General features: G+C 39.4%; 1 protein-coding gene across 1 annotated transcript; it reads left to right on the top strand.

The window, feature by feature from the left end:
- The first annotated feature begins 974 nt into the window (after positions 1 to 974).
- stx18 (syntaxin 18) lies at positions 975 to 21488 on the top strand. The gene is made up of 11 exons (XM_031587171.2): positions 975 to 1206; positions 4171 to 4238; positions 7014 to 7129; positions 10343 to 10420; positions 10522 to 10588; positions 11078 to 11160; positions 14306 to 14397; positions 15224 to 15282; positions 20848 to 20917; positions 21100 to 21180; positions 21269 to 21488. The coding sequence occupies exons 1-11, from the start codon at positions 1054 to 1056 to the stop codon at positions 21362 to 21364; spliced, it is 963 nt and encodes a 320-aa protein (XP_031443031.1). The 5' UTR covers positions 975 to 1053; the 3' UTR covers positions 21365 to 21488.
- Positions 21489 to 22707: the final 1219 nt, after the last annotated feature.

The following is a 22707-nucleotide window of genomic DNA, read 5'->3' as shown; positions in this document are numbered from 1 at the left end:
AGGGCTTGACATGCCATTATGTGAGCGACTGAGCTCCCCCTCAGGTTGCAGAGTGTTGCTCACTTTTAGACCACTGTCATGAATACGAGTCGTGCTTTGAGACCCCCTAATGGACAGTGGTACATGTATATTCGTTGACAAGCTGAAGGATATAGAACAATTTTTGGTTTTGAGTAAATACTGTGTAATCTAATAAAATGTTGTTGGCGACATGATGAAGGCACATATTGTGCAAAGTATACATAGGACAGGGTCATTTATTACAAGATAGGTTTTCAAGGTTGCAAACATCCAAAGCGTATTTGACGTAAGATTGATGAAGACTGATAAAACTTTTTGCGTGATATGAATTTATTTGGATACTAGCCTTTGTCGCTTCGGCCATGACATCCACACAGAGAATACTGTTCTAGTTTATTCTTATAGCTAGCAGAAGGGTCTAGTTGTTGTGAGGGGGTGCCATAAAGCTTTATGTAGTTCTCACTTGAGATGTCGCGCCCTGTCCACCAAAGTTACAGTGAAATACATGCTTTTCCAGGAGTGCTGTGGCAGTGGCGCAGACAGCATTCTCAAGTCAGTGTACCACCAAAATGATTTTGAAGCTGTTATTTTAAGGTAAAATTGTTACATGATGTTGCTTTAAGAGTTGTCTGTAACCATTGGATACCACTCTGGAGTCCCTCGTGAGTGGCAGGATGTAGTCCATTCTTTGTTTACCTTAGCATATCGGTAGTAACATTTTAATTTATACCAGACAAGACAACAGTTTGTTACAAAAGACCAACTGATAACTACACCAAACTGTTGCCTAGGCTTTCTACTACAGTTGTTTCGCTCACACCTTATTTTCACTGATACTGCGAAACCCCATTTATGTTTTCTTTTTCTTTGGAACCAAGAAGTGATAAAATGCTAACACTAAAGACTACAAACTTCCGGTCGACTTTTGCTCATACTCTATGGTGTAAGGCGGCATTACAGTTCCTTTTCCTGTTGTAGGGGGTTCCAGGAAGTAGGCCCGCTTTGATTTGACGTCTCGCTTTTACCTTTGCAATGGCTGTGGATATTACCTTATTATTCAAAGCTAGTGTCAAAACTGTGAAAACGCGCAATAAAGCAATAGGTCTTGCTCTAGATTCACAAAAAGAGGAGCTATTTAAGAAAAGTCGTTCCAGCAATGGATTTTCTTCCAAAGCCAAGGAGGTGGTGAGTTTGCATCACCCCCTTAACTTACAACATTAGCAAAGTGTGAGCAAAGCGATGCCACTTGGCGAGTGTGTTAGTTGATTGAGCAACTTAACGTTAAATAAACTCTGCACCAAACCACTGAAGTCATCTTGCCCAGATCAGACTAGACTGCGTAACATTACGGTGTGAATGCCACGATCGAGAAATTGGAACTTGTTTGAGTTACAGACCTGGGAGCAAATCTAATCTGATTTGTATATCTTTGAGCCGGCGAATAGAATAGTACAATCTGGCTAACAGCTGTCATATCAAACTCTGACTGGTTCCCGTACGTACACATGCGTTGTGTTCACCTAATAGTTGTGGTTTGCGTGCTCTATCACTGAGGTTTAAAGCTCACTAAAGAAGTGAACTACCACTTTACTGTGTTGGAGTTTGTAATTAAGTCTATGCCTCCAGTATTGTGTTGTGGATAGAATATTACCATTTATATTCTAGTCTTCCTGTCGCTCAGTGTTAGCAATTATTTAGTGTATTTTGACAGTATCACTGTTTAAATGCACTTCTTTGTCATAATGTGAAGTGTTGTAGGGGTCGATATGGCCGTAGCCTTGAGGAAAAAACCTTGATAAATATGTGTTTAATTTTCTAAGATAAGCCCAAGGTAAGCAGTTGTTTTAGATCAGCCCAAAACAAAATGTTAGCTGGATGCATTATCAATACATGACTGGAAGCAGAAACCTTTACATATAAAGGTTGTAGGTACAATAGTTACCAGCATCACACAGGCTCGGGAATAATGTACCTTACTTCGTGAACGTGGCTACCAAGATAACGTTGGTACTATCCTGACAACAGCACCAATAAAATGTTGGTGATCTTACCCGAATAGATCTTAGATCAGTCTCATAAAATATACTAATCTATCAATTTGGAACTATGTTTAATAATTGGATTAATAACTACAACTTGAATTACCGTATCAATAGCCAGTAAAGGTTGAAGGTCTTAGGAGGTTGGCAGTATTCACTCTTGTGCAACATTAAATAGACAAAATGATCCGAGGTAAAGCACACAATGTAATCTAACTAGATGTAGTGTGCACTGTTGTGTGTGCACCAGAAGTAATGTGTGTATTTCGTTTAGTCTCCATAGTTCCTTGTGCATGCGTGTGCACGGTCATGTTAGATTGGACAAAGAAACTAGCCTATATAAAGCGTGAAGTTTGAGTTTTCTCTCCATGTGTGTGTGGCTATGTTTAAGGCCAACATATGGGCAATCGGTGTGGTTAGAAGTTAGAAGTTAGGAAAAGAAAATGGTTAGTAATGCATGCAAGACTGTATGTCTCTCGGGAGCATAACTAACATTAATTCTTGTATGGTGTGGCAAAGCCAACTACCTAATAAACTAACTATTCATGTTCAGTAGACAAACCAAATCAATACATGAACATTGACAAAGCTTAAACACTCTTATGCTTAACCATGTAGCAATTATACTATGGTAGCTGCATATGCACAGTTACTATATTGACTTTACCAATCCTTGGGGAAAAGAGTAGCGCTGGTGATTCGGTTGGTATTTTTTCTATTACCAAAAGATTGGTGGACACTCAGTTGGAGAATGATCAATCAGGATCAATTAATTCTTGCAATGATGCATCAATGGAGAGAGGGAGGCTTCACTCAAAAGATTCACCTATGTCTCTGATTACACATGGAAACAGTCCAAGTTTAAGTTTCCTACACAGCATAAAGGGCTATCAATCAATAGCTCCAATCAGTCTGCTTCCTCTGAGACGGGAAACGCCACAATGCTGGTTCACAGGGGAAGTTGTTGATTAAGAGATCTAGCTGGGAGCAAATGTCTCAGAGGAGTCATTCCATGTCAAGTGTACAAATGTCTCCCACTCGACCGTCTCAGATTTGGCTGAAAAAAATGTTGTGCAGTTTAAGCTCTGTGTCATAAACTTAGTGCATTTTGTAAGCATTTGAATATGCTTCCATAGGCCATTGAATGCTGGGCGTGTATAAAAATTCCAAATTTTTAAAACATTATTTTGAGAAAATGAGGCAGAACGCCATCACAAATTTTGTATATGTTAAAAACAAATATCTAATCTTTCCAAAACAGTAATAAAATATACTGAGCATACATAGGAAGGTCTGTGTATAATATCAAGTCTCTAGCTTTAACATTGAGCTTTCCACAGGCCTTCAAAGATGCTGCCACAGAACGTAGAGTAAAATTTTCGAGCAAATTCAAGCACCCCGAATACTATGATATACCCAAGCCACACCCTTGGAAGGCCATATTCTTCAAGTACTGGTATCAGATTTTAAGCCTAGAAAGTTTGAAGGAGCTAGCTTAAATACTTTTCTAGTCATAGCAATTTGAAAATGGCTCTTCAGAAAACGCTGCTAAAATGCGTCTGAAAATGCACGTAACTTAGTTGCTAAAAAAAAAATTCTGACAAAACTATTGGGAGTAGAGAGCTAATATTTGGGACTATACCTATTAAGAAGTGTATGAACAACCTTGGATTTTTTCAGCCAAATCTGAGATGGTCGATGGGGAGATTTTTTCTTAAATTGGTACGTTTGGCATGGAATGACTCAGAGGCCTGTATTCATGAAGTGGGGTTATAAGGAATACGATGCCACTTTGATACGACCTCAGAGGAGAGGTGGTGAAGATGGCTATGGCCTCACACCTCTCTAGGGCATTCCATATGGCAGGACATTCAACCAGAGACCCTTACATTTTTACCTTAGACCAATTAAAAGGCAACGAATACAAATTAATATAAGATTCTTTGGATTATTGATTATAGAAAAACATTAATAGCATGATAATTCTCTCTCTCTCTCTCTCTTGCCAAACACTACATTTTTTTCCTCTCATATTTGGTTGAAAATCCTGAGGCCAAAGAATATAATGATATGTGATGTATAACACTTTTTCTGTTTTTGATTTCCATAGATTTCAAACATCACAAAACTCAAAGACTTCCTGTTGCAACACAGAAAGGACTATGTGAACATGGGCAGGTAGTAGTTTGTTTATTATTTATTATTTGTTTATTTATTTCTGGGCATAATTACATTGTTTTTATTTGGTGGGTGGTACTCATAACTGGTATGAACTGGAAAAAGTGGTAGTTTTAAAGGTGCTACATTCAATATTTTTAGATAAAAACTAAGCAGAACTGTTTAACTCGAAATACTGAACAAACATGAAAGTGTTGTATTCAAACATGAAAGTATTCCAAAGCAACTCCAAGGCAAGTCCTTCACAAATATAAACTTGAACAAACAAAATGACTGCAACAGTCACAACAGTGAGTGTGACACACCCCACGAGATCATGGATTATATCTGAGAATGTCTGACTGAGTACTCAGCATCATGATCAGAAACATCTGGGGACTCAGGTGAGGCGACCCTCAATGTCTCTATTGTATTACAGCATCAATAGCTGCTTTGTGTTTGCCTCAGTGAGGCCCTCTCTTCTGTCATTCAGGAGGTGCTTGTACTGGGAGAAGGACCCACAGTAGCAACAGGCATCCAAATGGCATCTTGTGCCACAGCAGCCAGACCTTGAAACCTCTGCTGCAGACCACCCCAGAAAGCAGACAGGTCAAGAGGGTCTGGGATGTCTTCCTGCTTGTACTGGGCATAGATCGCAAACTCATCTCTCAAATCCTAGGAGGGGTTCTTGAATCCAGGGATGGCATTGAAGTCTGTGATGCTGTGTGAGAGGGCTGGCAGTTGACGGGGGTCAAACACTCTCGCTGCCTTGTAGAAAGCCTTGGCTGGGTGGTCATCAAAGTGCTTCACCAGCTTCTCAAGTGACTTCTTGTACACACCACGTAGGGACTCTTCTCCTGGCCCTTCAGCTTTACCAACAGTCTGTCTGACTCTGGCCCAAAAGAGTTTGTAGTGGTGCCTGCTTCCAAGTAGGCCCTCAGATCCTCCATGGTGTTGTAAACAGTGCAGGCCAAGGGGTCGTGGGTGGCCGCTAGAGAAGTCAGACTTGTGACGAGTCTGGGACAGTTCTCCGTGATGAAGTGCACCTGCAACAGGATCTCTGGGTAGATCTCCTTGTGACCACATAGTTCCACGTGTCTTCATGCTACATGTAGCCTTTAGCCTCTCCACCTTGTTCAAACTTTTTGGTTACTAGTGCAAGGGAGAGGAGTTAGAGGTTGACAAACCTAGTGATACACTGCCCCCAAACGGATGTGGATATTGTGTCCTTCCGAGCTGTATGAAAACAACAGCTAAATCCAAATGCTTTAAATGGCAAGAGGATTTCTTTGTAGAGAGGGGGTGTGCTACCACTTGAATGCTCAGTATCATCACCTCATGCGAGTGAAACCCCCATTCTAAGATCCTTAAAACCTCACAGCCAAAGGGGAGAGTATCTATGCTTCAGAATAATACGGAGTATGAATGGAGTATGAATTTCCAAAACAACTATAACAAAAGTTGAATTGGTAAGAAAGAGGGTCTGGAGGAAACGTAGTGATACACTGGCCCCACTTTGCTTGGAATTCAAACACCTGTGCATGAGCTTGCCAGCTAGTTCTACCTCCTACCTTGCTAGCTAGCTACAATTTGGTGGGTCTAAGTATACACCATGTCCATATAACATAATATCACACCAACTCTGACAGAAAACAAACCAACAATCCAATGTCTGCTTTCAAGCATGTCCCCATGTTCGGATGACACTACAAAACTGTATTTGTTTTCCTCACCAAACTGAGATTTTGGTTGCTAGCAAGATAATGTTAGGGTTGGCAGGCATGCCCCAGAGCTAGCTAGTTAGCCAAAGCATTCTTGAAATGTCACTCTGTATGTTATCTGGCAATCAAATGAGTTGTAGTATTATTACTATTGTTCTATTGTTGATTAATGTATGACATGCAGCCTAGCAAGCTGACGAAGTACAGATTTCATCTAAATGTAAGGTCAGGACCAGTTGCTTGCTAGAGCATTAACTTGGTTATCTAGCTCATCCATGTTAGCAGACTTACGTCTGTCTAAGAAGCTGAATCGCTCACATTGTCAGATACACCATTTCAATTTGAAACAACTTAAGTTTGTGGACTGGTAGTCGACGGAACTGTTCCAACTGAAACACCATTAATGAAGGCCTGAATTTTCCAGGAACTCACCCAAAATTAAAGTTAAGCCACTCTTTTTTTGGATGTTAAGATCCTTTGGAAGAAAACTGTTCCTCCCGTAATGCAGCCTGGAACAGTACATTACCTCTTTCTCTCCAACACCTCGTTTCCACTACTGATTAGTATAACTTGCTGTTTCCACTACTGATTAGTATAACTTGCTGAATAACTAGGTAGCCGGCCCCGTCTTCTTTACCCATGTTTGTCGTCATAATATGGGCGGTACCCTAAAACATGAGTTTTGGATGCCTTGTGATATTGAAACACTTGTAATTGGCCCGTTTTCTCCACCTATTTTCTATTTGTGAGCGTGGCAGACTGGGAAGGTAACAGTCCACTTTGAAAAGCCCAATACGTCTGTAGGGTATATCAAACGTGTCTTATTTAAAAAAACTGTCTTCCACTGTATTAAACCTTGAGTAACCGTGTTGAAGCTAACTAATGAAATAACACAGTTTAACTGCACCAAAAAGATGAGTGTGTGGGGGAAAAGGATATGTCTTGAGAGCTGTGTTTATTGTGTGTTTATTGTGTGTTTATTGTGCTTGCAAGCCCATGGTTGCATCATGTGATTTCCTCTCATTGTGTCCTTCAATGTGGTAATATATTGATGTGTTTGTCTTGTCTTTTTCAGTCTCATCTCATCAGATTTAACCCGCATGACAGACTCTGAAAGGGATCAGATTGATCAAGATGCTCAGATCTTCATGAGAACCTGTTCTGATGCTATTAAACAGCTACGTATGGAGGGTAAGGCTCCAAAGCTATATTTCGGGTCGACATCATTAAGCGTGAAGAGTAGATGTAGAACATTCAATTCAATTCAATTCAATTCAATTTTTTTATTTATATAGCGCCATAACAATACAATTGTCTCTAGGCGCTTTGTCTTGTCTATGTAATTAGTTTGTAGGTTTGTAATTAGTTTGTCATTTTCTAGGTAACTGGTTTTCCCTCACTAGTTCATCAACATCACCTCACCACCCATACTTACATTCCACAGCATTAACTGGTTTTGGTGATCCCTTTTACCCAGTGATTGTGTTATATGGGCCCTGGTCTTCATATGCTGCATAACATATAGGAGATGACACATGCTAGACACAGCTAGTTCTCTATTCTCAACCTAGAATATGGTCTCAATAACATAGTATCATTTGGCTTAAAATTCAGACTGCTAAGAAGGAAATTTTGGATTTTGGAAAAGCCCATGAAAATCTTAAGTTTGCGGTAGAAGGTGAGAAGGCCCCCCACAATGGTTCACTCATTGGTAACTTGTAAGTAGAATGGAGTTTCCAAACTGGTAGTGGCATTGATGTGGTTTATACACCGTATAAAATCCGTAACATTAAGACAGATTAAGCCAATAACTTTGTTTAGCTTGTAACAGCACTTGTTAAGGTCTGGGATGTATTAGATGGAGAGCAAATGGTCCGTGTTCATAGTTGACATGAGGGAGAAATGGACAGGTGCCAAGAACTGAGTGACTTGGACTGGACCCAGTAATCATGGCCATCATGGGTTAGAGCAGTGTTTCCCAAACTGGGGTACGCAAAGGGACGTAGGGGGTACGCGGGCGTGAAAATGTGATTTGCATTTTCAAAGTGAAACAGCCCATTACATTTTCAAACTGACCTATAAATAGACATGACATCTTAAATAGTCCGAATAGCCCAGTTGCAATGCCAAAAATACACTCACGTATACATTGTAGTGTTCAGCGCAATATTAAACTGCCAAAAATAGCAACAGGTAGGTTAATCAAAACAAAGGCAAAACGGTCAGCTCCCTCGTCAGAATTCCATTCGCTGATGCCCTGTGTATAGAAGCGGGAGCTCATTCTGGTTGCTACACGAAAAGGGATAAATGGTTAAAAATTGTTAATCCCCGGTCCAGAGAGACACCAATAGCTACTACTAGTAGAAGGCTTACTATCGAGGATGCACCTGCCGGCGACAGCAGCCCAGGTTGCTCTTCCAAGTCTACCTCGGATCAGGATGTTAGCAGCAGTACAGTTGTTGCTAGCCAAGCTACTAGCTTTTTTGTGTCCAAATCAACTTGGTGTGACAGACGCCGTCAAACATTGTCAAAACGCGTCATAACAACGCACCTCGTTGAAAAGACTTTGATGCCCTTTGCCACAACGTACTTATGTGAGAGTGGGTTCTCAGCTCTGACGAGCACGAAAACAAAATACAGGCACAGACTGTGTGGAAAACGATTTAAGACTTTCTCAAAAAGCCAGACATCGCAGAGTAGTATGTACCGCAGTAGTGAGTATGTACCAATGGCAAGGCTTCTGGGGTGCTCCTAGCCAGCAGTAGTGAGTACCAATAGTAGTCTGAGGAGAAACAGACCATAACCATTACCATGACCAACACCATGGCCTTCTCTCCAAATTTGAATCCAGTCAAACATCTGTGGAATGTGCTGGAAGAACTGATTCCTAGTGGCCCCACATATGGAAACGATTATTTGGTTGGAATTGTGTGGTTGGGATTCTGCCTTCCCACTGCTTTGTTTCTCTTAGTTAGGCTTAGTCATAATGGAGTAGAAACGCAATGGAAAGGTCTTGCCCTCTACATAGCAGGGGAGCACATTTAGATAATCACAATACAACTTGTATCAACATTAATGTACTACAAAACATTATAATAAAGAATATCGTGTATTTTCTGAGATGGGAAAATAAATCATTATAGACAGTTGCCTACCAAATGGAGGGCTATGTGAAACCTGTGTGCATACACATCCTATATTATAATGGAGGTATTCGATACTGACGAATACAAGACTTCATGAGTGCACTTATTTGATGCTATTAAAACTTTCTTTCCAATTCAACTTTCAGTTTACACATGGAATCTCCCAAATATTCTTTAAGTTTGTTTAAAAGCTCAGCTGCAGAGAAAGTTCGTGACACCTCATAACATGAGGTACACCACCACTGTGAGGGGTGAGCAACCCATATCCCCCTTCGATGTAAAGGCAACATTAATGATTTTCTCAACCTTATTAGAGAACTTTGCCATGTTTCTATCATCTCTGCTTACCCCCCCCCCCCCCCCCCCCCCACCTGACTGAATGCAGCACTCAAAAATCCAAAAGTCATGGCTACACTATCAACACAAATTAAGCCGAACATTAAACATTGGCCATGCAAGTTTACAGTTGTCAGCATCTATGACTGCTATCCATGCCTCACATACAAATTTTCTCTGTATTTGGACTAAATTATCTAACGTGAGCTAGCTTGTACACAAACCACAGCTAACACAAAGTTAGCAAACTGTAGTGTAATGCCGTTAAGTAAACGAGCACAGCACACTCGCCTAGAGATGACAACGAGGAACCCGATGTTGAATCGCAATCTTGTTCTGTCACCTGCTGGTTGAAGCCAGGCTGCTGTCCTTCACCTTATTGTCTCCTGTTTTACAGATGTGGATGCTAGGTAGTTTTGTGAGCTTTGTCATGTAAGGAAATAGTGCCTCCTGCTGGTGTAGTTACTAAATGCAGCTGTGGTACGAATTGGACATAAATCCGTAAATAGGAAGGAAGTCACAAATGTGAGGTGGCCCAAAATGTGCAAAACCTGTTTCACGTGTAGAAATGGATCCACAAATGCATACATATCCCTTTGCATGTAAGATTTAAACGTGTTTACAGAGTAAGGTATACATATTTGCATGTATTTCTGTGAAAATGACTTCACACAACACAAAGTTAAAAATATACGTATGTTTGTGGATAGTGAAATATTTGTGTTGTCTTGTGTGGGTTACAAATAATAAAGCCCAATAAAAACCTCCACACACTGGGGGGGGCACGGCCATTTTTGTGCACTGTCTCTATTCAGTGTATAGAAAGGGCACAATGAATATTCTTTGATACAGGCTTATTGTCACTTGTTGTATACTTCATGACTGTGTGTACTTGTTTGTGTTTGTTTCTTTGTGTTCGCAGCTGAAAGACAAGTTATCTCACTACAGATCAAAGAGCATCACGGTGCCATGCTAGACCTTGTAGAAGTATACCTGAAAGGTATGGTCAGAATTATTAATGGAATATACATTATTAACTATATGTGAGAACTCTGTTTGTTTGATCTGGTTTTTTTCTTGTGATCTTTCATCCTTTAACAGGTGTGTGCAAACTGTACTCAGAACAGAGGGCTATACGAGTAAAACGGGTTGTAGACAAGAAGCGACTGTAAGTGAAGTGGATGTATTTTATATGGTACTTAAGAACACAGCAGAAAGACACAATAACGTTAATAATAATCAAGCTCAGTAATTTGTTAGATTGCAGTGCTGACACAGTATACACTATATCATTGTGACTGTTGCTGTTCACATCAACATACTATTTTTCTCAGTGGGACCCAGGAACGACCAGTAAATGTATGAGTCTGATGTTTCTTTGATCTTTTTGGCAGGTAGCCTTATAACAAGCACGATAATGTATCGTCTGACAGTACAAGGACAGATGCTTCACATGACCATGTACCATAAAAAATTATTTGAAGATGCTGCCAAAATCTAATTGCCTAAAAAACATGTCTTAAAAAGTGGTCAATTCTGGCATACTGTTGCTTTAAGTGTTAAAAAACCCATTTTGACCAATAAGTTGCTCTATAGCAAAGAAGGAATGCACAAGAAGAATCATAATTTGATTTAGTTTTGTTTTTGCCTTTTGCAGTTCAAGGCTGGAACCCGAGCATCAAAGTAAGGTGAAGACTCCGGAACCGACAGTGCAGAAGGCTCAGAAGGAGGAAAGCAGTGGTACGGAACAGAAACTTTACTCAAATGCATATGTGTATATGTATGTATATATATATATATAATGTTAAAAAATATATACTGACAGGGATCACGCAACGCTCCATTTTGCAGTTTGCGCCATATAGTTTTACCAAAACTCTGTGACTAAACAAAGTTGACCATCCTGTTGTGGTGCCCATATTTCAATATGAGTGCAGTCAATAACACTGATTAGATTCAGAAATCCTGACAGTTTTGGCCTCTGTACTGTTAAATACACTTTGAAGTAAACCAGGTGATCCCTTTTCATACAATTGGTATGATTGCTACATTGACAGTTAGGTGATGACCGTATTAGAGCTGCACAAGGAACAATACGAACTTATGTCTGCATTGATTGATTTAGAGACCGCTGAGCCTGCTTTCATCACTGTTAGTTCCTGTTGGTGTCGCCAAATTACAAATAATGCACAAGCCACCTCCAGACCATACGCAGAGGTATACATGGTTTGCCGTCAAATTTCTTGTAGTGAATCCCAGTTAATGCAAAAAAAAAAGTGCTCAGCACGATTTTACTGTGGATGGGCTGCTGGTACAATTGAGGCCCCCTGTGTAACGAATTTGGCTGGCAAACAAAGCCCCCTGAAGTTATAACCATTTTCACAATTACAAAAGATAATTACTCATATTTCCCCCTCAGTATTTTTTATTGCAAACTGAACTATAGTACTTGCATAAGTATTCAAATCCCTTTGCTTTTGAGTTCCGGATTAAGGCAAATGATAGAGAGGTTCCTCTTATTTTACCATAATTAATCCTAATTAGAGACTACCTACTACTATTGTGTTGTGTTGCATATTTTGTGTAAGCACACTGAGAGTCACTTTACCAAGTCAAATTCCTTGTTTGTGCAAACTTACCTGGCCAATAAAACCTGATTCTGATTCTGATACTATTGAATGGTGACAGTAGAGATCTCCTTCAGGGTATAACAATAACTCTGTCCAAGGGTCATCAGCCAGGGTGTGACATAACAGAGGAAATGCTTCAGTCAGTTCAAGGAACTTTCCCACATCATTCAGACAGGATCAGGTTACTCCTTTGCTTAATAAAGTTTCACTTTAACCCATCTGATGTGAAAAATTATGGACCTGTCTCCCTCCCTCCTTTTCTATCAAAGATACTTGAAAATGTTGTCTTTAAACAAGTAAAACTGAACTGCTCTTTTATCTGTGACTGAAGTACTGAGAGAAGCAAAAGCCTTTGCTTAGTCATCACTTCTGATTTTACTAGAATTGTCAGCAGCCTTTGACACAGTGAACCATGACATCCTCCTCTCTACGCTGTCCAAACTCGGAATTTCAGGGTAAGGACACAGTTGGTTTTAATCGTACCCCAGTGGATGTTCAGTCTTGGCGGGGACAAGTGTCAAAATCTCACCACCTCTCCACTGGTGTACGTCAGCGATCGTTAATTGGACCCCTCCTATTTTCTATTGATACCACTTCCTTAGGTGAGATCATCCATTCCCATAGGTACTCCTATCACTTTCATGCTGATGATACTCAACTGTACTCCTTCTTCCCCTTCCCCCCGGATAACTCCACAACATCAGCTTGAATTTTGGCATGCCTCAGTGATATTTCGTTTTTGCTACAGGTTAAGCATAATAACCTGGCAATGAACTTCCGTTAGCGCTTAATTATTGCAGTCCCTCTGACAGCCCTTATTTAGACACGTTGAATTCTTCAGCATTTTCATCGATCGACCAGTTTGGTGGAGCCAAATCATCAAGGACAGTTGGTTTCTGGCAGCTCTCCATCTTTCCGTTTGAATTTGAAATCCAGTCATCTAAAAAAAAAAAGTCTAATGTGCATTCTGCAAGCGCAGTATGGACTTCTAAAGAAGACTCCTCTGACATTTTCATTTTTTTGCCTCTGTGTGTGAACTTCTCCTGACAGCGGTGGCACAGCTTCTGACCAGGTTTCATATCAGCACTAGAGCCGGTGAAGATCTTCAGCAGTGGCCTCTATAATAGTCCTCCAGTTGCCTTTTGGAAGAGCATGGTGTGCCATAGGGGCATTTCTTCTGGAGAAATTTGAATTTGTCAGTGTAGACATTGGATGGTGGATGCAGATCAACAATCGGCATCTCAACTAAACTCCTGCACCTGTGTGCCCCATTCGTTCCACTAAACTCCTGCACCTGTGTGCACCGTTCTATTCGTTTATGTCCCCATATAACCTGAATGGGAGCAACGTGAAATTCACTGCAATGGAACCCTGAATGAAAGGGACAATTTCCAATAGGAAATAAGAAAAATTGAAGAAAGAGTGTATGTTACTAAATTATACGAACTTTAGTAAGCTATGCAGTTGGTGTATATAAATAGATCTGTCTGCTGGTGAAACTACAGAAATGTATACCAACTGGTGCACAACTGTGCAGGTGGATAAGTACAATCACCAGTTTGGGAAACTAGCCTCACAAGTCCTCAACTGGCAGATGTATTAAACACGACCCAGATCACACCAGTCTTACAGGGAAGAGGACCTTGGAATGCTGGCCTTCTAGGTACACAGAAAGACTTCTCATTGGCCAGTCTCGCATAACAGGAAACCCCTTCCATAACTCCATCACCATGCCATACCCTGTGGAAGGCTCTTGCCTGGAGCCAGTCTTATCCTACAACAAGTGACCCAAAGCTGTAATACTGCAAAGATTGTTATAGCTGTAAATGGAGAATTATTTGATCAAATCAAACTTTATTTATATGGGGCATTTCATACCAAGAGGCAACACAATTCGCTTTAATATCTTGACTGTCTTCTATTCAGTTTGCACATTATTTAATGGATGCAAGAGTTTTCTTGGAAAATGTGTAATTGTCTAGGTGATTATAGTGTATGCCATTCTGATAAACATGTCTGCAAGTAAGCTAGATAAGATATTGGGACATTTGTGTATAATATAGTGGAAAGAAAAGCAAAAAAATACTGAGGGGTTATGTCTTTAGGGGGGGAAAAAAGTCCCATTATTGTTTTATTTGGTAAGCCAAAAAGCAATAGCAATTCTGTTCAACCCCTTCTTTTGCCATTGTACTGCTGATGCTCGTCTACGATGCAAAATCTATAAATCGCTGTCCTGTTTGCCTTTTCTCTTTCAGAGAAGACGGTGTCAGAAGTGTCAGGGAGCAGTGCACATTTATGGGAAGACAGCAAAACAGAGGATGAGCTTTCTCCTGAAGAAATACAGATGGTACAGAGCTGTTTTATCAAGTCATCCAGGAAAAACACACTCGTATTTCTTAGTCTGTTAGTCATATACCATTGAACTGTCAGATATTATTAGTCATATAACCTCTCAGAGGTAGTGGCTATAGGAATTATCCACATAGTTGTATAAGTAGTGCTGTCAATTGATAAAAAAAAAAAAACTGAAGCCTGTAATTTAAAATCATGGAATTCAAGTATATTTTAATTCAAACACTAAGGTTCAATAGCATCTGTGTCATTTTGGGCACAGATTCTATCCTGTGAACTAAAGATTTCCAATTTCCATTAGAACCATCAAGACCATCAAAATTGATTGTCAGTTCATGTGGAGGATGAATGGACCTTTATTTTGAAACAAGGCTTGAGATGAAGACGCAGAGAGACACACTTTTGGGGAGATACTTTGGAGGGAGCTAGCGACTAGGTCAGCCAGTCGATATAAAGGATAGTGGTGTTAGTCTTAGTTGTTAGTCTAAGTGTTCAATAAAATTGCAAGTTTGTGAATTAAGCTATGCTCTGTGTCCAGTGTAGGTTGAATGCCCCCAGATATTTTGACCATTACAAATGCGCTAACAGAAATAATTACAAAACCTAGTTGGCTGCATTCATTTTTACCAAAATTTGTACATGTAAATATTCTGCAAAAAGTAAAGGATTAATTTTGACAGCACTATTTATATTATATTATTTATAAGTGAAAATCATTTTCAGTCATTCTGGTGTGTGTGTGTGTGTGTGTGTGTATTTTTAAATATACACACACAAAATGTAAGCTTAACATGAGAAACTAATGTGTAGCTGTTTGTCAGTTTGAGCAGGAGAACCAGAGGTTGGTCAGTGAGATGAGCAGTTTGGTGGATGAAGTCAGGTAGGCTTCCCTTAATGTTCCTTTTCCAGTTAGCTTTGAATTTGTGTGTGTTTGTTGAGGATATCATTCTGTGTGGTGGACAGTAGTGGTGCAGAGAATGCGTACCTTATGCTCTTTGGACTACTGCAGTCACATATATACATATATAGAGGCTTCGGAGAGTGTTAAGATCTAGGACACATTTGAACATCTTACACACTCTAAGTGAAGGCATTTTTAGAATGCCTTTAGAAGTTTTTACCCCTTCTTTCCCCTTTTGGGTATTTTTTTATTGGCATTTTTTCCTCCCTTTCAAAAGTCCAGTAGTACTAGATGAGGAGTCTGTGAACTCCTGTTTCAGGTCTTCATACAGATGTTCTCTGAGGTTTTGCTCCTTCTGTTGCTCTGAAACCACTCTTGGCTGTATACTTCAGGTCACTGACAAACGAAAAGATGTCAGATTACTTTCAAAATGTCCATAATCAAGGCCCTCTGAAAAACAGAGCCGTTATGGTTTCTTAATCAATTAATTCAAATTGAAACAACATTAAAAACAGATTAATAGAACTGCACACAACAAAATCTTTCATCTACGCTGTTTGAGAATTTGAATAGGTATTCATCAAGGTCATTATCGAATGAATCCAATCACAGTGAGGAATGAAATAAAAATAAAGCAGAAATAAATATAAAAAAAATGCAACAAGCCACACTTCACTCAAGTTGAGACTGCATAATGTTTTGGTAGCCTACTTAGGCCCATCTCAAAACTGAACACCAGTGAATGTTCATGGCACTCTCAAAACTGAACACCAGTGCTGTGTTCATGGCACTCTCAAAACTGATTTGTGCTGTGATGCATAAATATGATCTCAACTTTATGTACTCTAGAAGTTTCTCAGTCTATTAGTTTGCTAGCCGGCTGTTGTCCAGAGATAGCATTGCTTGTGGTTGTTGAAGTGAAAATGTGTATGGTTGGGACATAGTTGAGGTGAAACTGTAAAATAATGTCCATTAAATATTGTACTAAATGAAATGGACCTGTGTCTTTCGGTGTGAGCGAGTGAGTGAGTTTCGGAGTGCTAAGTCATAGCACTAGACAGTATAATGACAGATCAGATCAGACGCTATAGAGTAAATGCAGAACGTTCTTCCGTAACACAACACATTTTAAGCTAATCAGTGTGAGGGGCCGGCGGTCACCCCACGTTATTGGGATATGGGCGACCGGACTTGATGGTGATGTGGGGGAAAACGTGCAGGAGATGGTTGAGTTTCCATACAAAAATACAATACAAAAATCCTCCACTTAAACACCACATTAACACAAGACCAGAATTAAACAACTTAGTTTTTTTATTAAGCACATAGATATCCCTACATAGAGTGTGAGAATGACCGGCGTCATTTTATATGCGCCGGATTAGCATTTTTGAATGTTTTGGTTTTAAAAAGAAAATCCCTATGAGGGAATGAATGGGGTTTTGGAAAATCAACAAGATAACGCCCATGGCAGTTAAATAACTGCCTGAGAGACCCTACATTCGATTATGTTCATTAAAATAAACATGAACGTGTTCTCTCTTTAGATAGTAGACCCATTATATCTCTAAAATATGTATGTTGCTATCCCTCTGCTACCAGCAAAAAATAACATACTACCAGCCAAGTCAATTAGCTTAATGCATCATACAATTTCGCAAGGTGAGCAGAAGCTAACCAAAGCTAGCTTTACCTAGGATTGCAAGTGTTCTCACAGCAAACACGAAGTCAGCTTAAGTAGATACATTGATTACTTAATGATTTGATAGCCACAATCTGGTGAGTAAAATAAATCAAATGTTTTCAGTGCTAGAGCTGTAACGTTAAGTTTCATAAAAAAAAACACGGTGTAAGTTAAGAGTTGTCTGTAACCATGGATACCACTCTAGTCCCTCGTGTTGCCTGAGACAAGTGGCACAATGCTTTAGCATATTGGTAGCAACATCTTTATTTTCATGAGACAAGAAAACAGTTTGTTACAAAAGACCAATTGTTAACTACATTTTAACTCACCAAACCATTTGCCTAGGTTTTCTACTGTTGTTGCTTCGCATTGATTTAGCAAAAACCCATTCATTTTCCATAGGGATGTCATGTACACCAAATCTGAAATCAATCCAATAAACTGTCTAGGTTGGAGCACTATAGCTCAGATCAAGGAAAGAAAAGACTACCTCTGTTGACAGATGGTGAGGCTACACCAGAAATTCACTTTGAGCATGTGAATATCCTCACAAATGTATCATAGCCCAACCTGTGAAGTTTGAGCTGTATCAAGCAATGCATGGTGAGATTATGACACATTTCCTGCTTGCATGGCAAGACGTTTAAATTCATCAGTTCCCCAAATTAACACTTTTCAAACCTCTTGCGAATTAAAAATCAGCAACATTTTGATATCATATATATACCACATCTGACATGAATCCGATGAATCATCTAGGAGAACATCAAAATGTAACACGTGGCAAAAGCACAAAATCCCAAAAAACTTGCTTCCTGTTTGGCGTTGCTAATGCAATGTGCATAGAAAGGTTGTTCATCTTGGAGAGCCCCACATTCCTGCCAGATTTGTTGAGTGTAGGTGAAAATATATGCCAGCCACAACACTCATGGGCATATGGGGGAGTCCATAAGGTCAATGATGTGGTTGCAGTGATGAGTTTCCATTTTTATATGTTGGAAAAACCCAATAGATTCTATTAGTGATTGGACTGCAATTATAAGGCTTTTTTCCATTGTCCATGTGGATATTAAAATCTCCCACTATGAGGATTTTATCTGAGTTTATAACCAGGGTGGGTAGGAGGTCTCAGAACTCGGATATAAATTCAGTGTAGGGGGCAGTAGAGTCTGTTTAGGGACACAAGAGTCACTGGATGGGTTGGCTTCCAGTTTGTGTGTGTACGAGAACTTCAAATTATTTAAATTTAAATTCAGGTCTTCGGGAAAGGTTAGCATGGAACATTGTTGCTACTCCAACTCCATGTCCACGTAGTTTTTATCTTCATCAGATTTTCCTGTCTGATTTCTTTATCAGTGTGATTTATAGTAGTTTGCTTAGATGTTCCAGGTACAGATACTGTTTGAATGTGACTAAGTATGGTATAGGGTAGTAGTTCTCCTTCCTAGTATTGATTTTGGATTGTCAGCAATATATTTCGGCTAGGTAATGTGTTAGATTTCTAGAGAGGAGACTGGCACCAGTATTGCTAATAGGGGAGAATCTATTAGAAATGGGGATGGGCTCTGAGTGTGCCATGGACATCGATTTATTTAGACTACGTCTTCACTTTACACTACACCCTCACTTAACCGTGACCCATTTGTGTTGAAATTCACGCTGCAGTGTTTTTACCACAGGTTTGCTAGTAGGCTGAGATGCTTAGTGTAAGATAAATTTGAATTATCAAATGTATCTAATCATATCACATTTAATCAAATGTATCAATGAAGTATAATCACAATAAAAGGGCAGTCTGCCAACAAGTCAGAAAAACAGCAAGTAACATCTGCAGGGGAAATGTAAAGAGTCAGACAGGAGAGAGCAAGTTAAAACGGGGACAAAGGCCCGGAAGAGGAGAGAAGCATATAAATCTTAGGTGGTCAAGGCTGGGGCACAGATAAGGGAAAGTGTCCAGACATACATGTCAGCAGATTAAAAGCAGAAGTTAATCATGTGTTATAACTAAGTGCCGAGTGGAAGACAGTGTATGTGGGCGGTGCAGGGGGCCAGAAGTGACATCACAGAATTAGGCCTTAAAAGTGCGAGCATCCTCTGTTTAGACTCTAGAATTCGCATTCTCCGGCTTGCTTGACTGTACTTGACTGTCTGTTGGGCAAGTTGTATTGTGTCAGTATCCACCAGTAAAACTCAACCTTGTTACAACAAATTGCTTCGTATGGTGGTTCCTCTCCAAAACAACACGACAGAGTAATTTATCTCTAACATTAGCAATCGTAGATGAGAAAAGAAATGAAAGATTAGCTGGTATTGACCGATATCACAGATTTTTTTTTTTTTTTAGAGCTGTTAATTGTGTGTAGCCTGTAGCCTACAGTGGAGGACCAGGGGTTATATGGTTGGGCTATAGGATGATATAGATGTTATATGGTTGGGCTATAGGATGATATAGATTTTTATGGTAAGACAAAAAACAGTTAGGAGATGCCAGTGGTGTTACCCCCAAAGAAAATATTTAGTTGTAGCGTTTAATTGTGCACTTTTCAGGCGTTTTGAGACAAAAAGGTTAACATGGTTTACTTCCTGGCATAGGTAGCTGTGAAGCCATGTAAATTGGGCTACCCTGTGTTTTGTCAACCATCAAGTGATGGCAGTCCTAGACGTGTTAAATCCTAGGCTATCAATCATATTTGTCAACATTTGGACCACATTTGGGTGAACAGAACTCCCCACAGCAAACTGAATGACTTACCCTGTCTAAGATTGCTATACACTGTCCAGTCACATTGTATCAGACAAATCCAGAGAAGGCCTATGATGTTTTAGATAGATTAAGCCCGCTTCTTAGAAATAGAACAGTTTTATCACCATGATGTGTCTAACAACTAAACTTGATAGATCTCCTATTCATTTACACTACTAAATACGTGGTGAAGGCTTTGGAGGGCGGAGCTCAGGCTGAAGCTTCATTGAGATGAAATGAGACTGGATCAAATCTGTTTTCTTCCCTCACTCTCTGTTCCCACACTGCTTAACAGGAGTAGGAAGTGATCAGATTTTCTGACTTGAATTAATCCATAAAATATACAATAATATATACTTTATCTCTTTGTCTTTTCCCAAACTTCCAATGAATGAACTGAATTTCATGACTGACCATGACTGTGGGAACCCTAGCTGGAGACTTTGGGGTCATTTCACTGAAGCCATGGTCACACCACAAAAACACTGCATGTGTACACCAGCATGTGGGGTTCTCATAAAGATTAAAGAAGTTTGCCGTAACGTCCCAGGATCTTTTTCTGCTGTGTCAAGAGTTTTGTCAACCTGCATTATTGCCTGGTTTGGCAACTGATGTGTTCTGGAGGACTGTAGAAGACATAATTGACCCACTGAACCCACTATATAGACCAGTACAATATACAGCCTTCGTATGACCTTATTTCACACGACCAAGTAAGCATACATCTGACCAAGGTGCTCCCAAGGCCATTCAAAAACTCATACCCTAGCCCAAATCTGTACTTTCGGTGCGATTAGATTTAGACAGTAACAAAGGTTTTAAAAATGTGAATACAAAATATTTATTTATTTAATAAATAGATATTTACTTGTTTTTAGTAAAAGGGGAGAGTTGTAAATATTTAACCTTTCTGAAGCCTCATCAGTTAAAGATAAAAAGAATGTGAACATGTCAGGGGAAAAACCTTTTTTTTTTTGTGACTCACACTGTCTGTTAGTGAATGACCGGGATGATGTATAGAGGTCATTTAGGTTTACATTTGTCATTTACATTGTCATTGGCTGATGGCATCAAGGAATGAATTGTTCACGCTCGTTCTCTTTTAATTCCACTCCAGGCAAATAGAAGGAAAAGTGGTAGAGATCTCTCGACTACAGGAAATATTTGCAGAGAAAGTCTTGCAACAGGTTAGTCAGTGCACCCTCATTTAAAAATCATTTTTAACTTAGTTTCAATATGTTTAATAGGCTTGTAATGTTAAATGTTTTAGAATACAATAATGAATCTTTGTATTTAACTAAATAACCCTTTTGAAAACATCACTGGAGAGAGTATGATGGAACAGACATCTAAATGAATTCTTCCACAGGAAACAGAGATAGACAGTATTCACCAGCTTGTAGTTGGTGCCACTGAAGACGTGAAAGAAGGGAATGAGGATATCCGAGAAGTAAGAAATATTTTCACAAAAACCTACATAATGTAAATAAAAATAACACCTCAATGTCTATATCAAAAATATATTTGGAATCCCTCAGGCTATTAAAAACAACGCTGGCTTCCGTGTGTGGATCTTATTCTTCCTGGTGATGTGTTCCTTCTCACTCCTCTTCCTCGATTGGTATGACGGCTAATTTCGTGTACGCTTCTGAAGAAGAACAGCCAAATGGGCATGCAACCCAGTGCTATACATCTTCACTGGCACCACCACCCACCATGTAAAAAAATCAATTTGTGAAATAAAGTTTTGAAAGGAAACATTGGTTGTGTGTAATCATTTAAATATGTAATGTTCTTCTTTAAAAAAGGTATGTATCATACATTTACATATAATTGTTTCTAGTTTGCCTTATTAAACAGTCCTTTGCGCTTTTGTTGAACACTGCAAGGTCATATCCTTGTAATAGTAACCGTATGAGCATACTGACTACCAACCAAATGGGCATTACATTATGATCACCATTTGCATTTACGGATACTTGCTTTTTCAGCCACTTCAACAATGGATGGAGCTTTTTTCACATTTATATACATAAGTTCATTGTCACATAACAAATAAGATGTTAGTAATCAGTTGTTGACCATTTCCCATGTTTTGCACTGGATTCTTCACTAGGATTTTTTCTTGCTGGTTGTAACAGCGCTACTGTAGGTTACCTTTTTAAAAGACGACTCAGAACTCACAACATGAGATTTCAACAAACTTTATTCATGCACGTGACATTGAGAGGGGTTCACAGGACACTGCTCACAGTATCCAGCTGCAAACAATTTGCATCTATCACTTGCGCTCAGGGTGGCCAACTGAGTATAAGTTCAGATGGTCATCCATTATAATTCAAAATCATCCATTAGAATTCAAAATCATCCATTAGAATTCAGACTCTTACAAACAAGCGGACTGTCACAACTCAGGCAGGCCACCATCTTTCAGCCAGTTGGAGACAGTTGGAGATCTGAAAGGGCTCCTAGATGAGTACATCTGAACTTTTGGAGAACGGTTGTTATTTCAATACTGTCAAATGTTTCATTTATATTTGTATTTATTGATGTGAGGAACTACATACTATTGTAATTAGAGGGTAATAGTTGCTGCTGGGGCAGTGAAAGATCTGCAACTCAACAGTGTCAACATGTGAGCCATTTTGAGCACCTTAAGACTGAGCCGTTATTGGGCAATATTTGAATATTTTCATTTCTGTATTCTGAATTGGCAAGACAACTTTGCTTGAGTTTATAATTGATTTGTTATTTATATTTCTTTTCCCTTTCCTAACTGAGCCTGTTAATAAGATAATGTTTCAAACATGTTAACTTCAGCAGATGTTCATTAGTTCTTAATACACAGAGATTCTCTCAAGGAATTTGCGTTAGTGTATTTTGACCCACTTTACTCCTGTCTGTCTGTGGCCAAACTAACCACAAATTCTCAGGTGAAAGGAGATCAGTTTGTCCTCTAAAGATACCATTGAAGCTA

This window comes from Clupea harengus, chromosome 20, assembly GCF_900700415.2.
Source record: "Clupea harengus chromosome 20, Ch_v2.0.2, whole genome shotgun sequence".
Classification (NCBI taxonomy): domain Eukaryota; kingdom Metazoa; phylum Chordata; class Actinopteri; order Clupeiformes; family Clupeidae; genus Clupea; species Clupea harengus.
Note: the sequence above shows the minus strand (reverse complement) of the source record. Positions and strands in the feature narration are given on the sequence as shown.

Excerpts from the sequence above, each read along its gene's own strand:
- stx18 (XM_031587171.2), top strand. The coding sequence starts at position 1,054 with ATGGCTGTGGATATTACCTTATTATTCAAAGCTAGTGTCAAAACTGTG. Across the intron at positions 11,161-14,305 it reads TCAGAAGGAGGAAAGCAGTG|AGAAGACGGTGTCAGAAGTG; the intron begins GTACGGAACAGA and ends TTTCTCTTTCAG. Across the intron at positions 20,918-21,099 it reads CAGAGAAAGTCTTGCAACAG|GAAACAGAGATAGACAGTAT; the intron begins GTTAGTCAGTGC and ends ATTCTTCCACAG.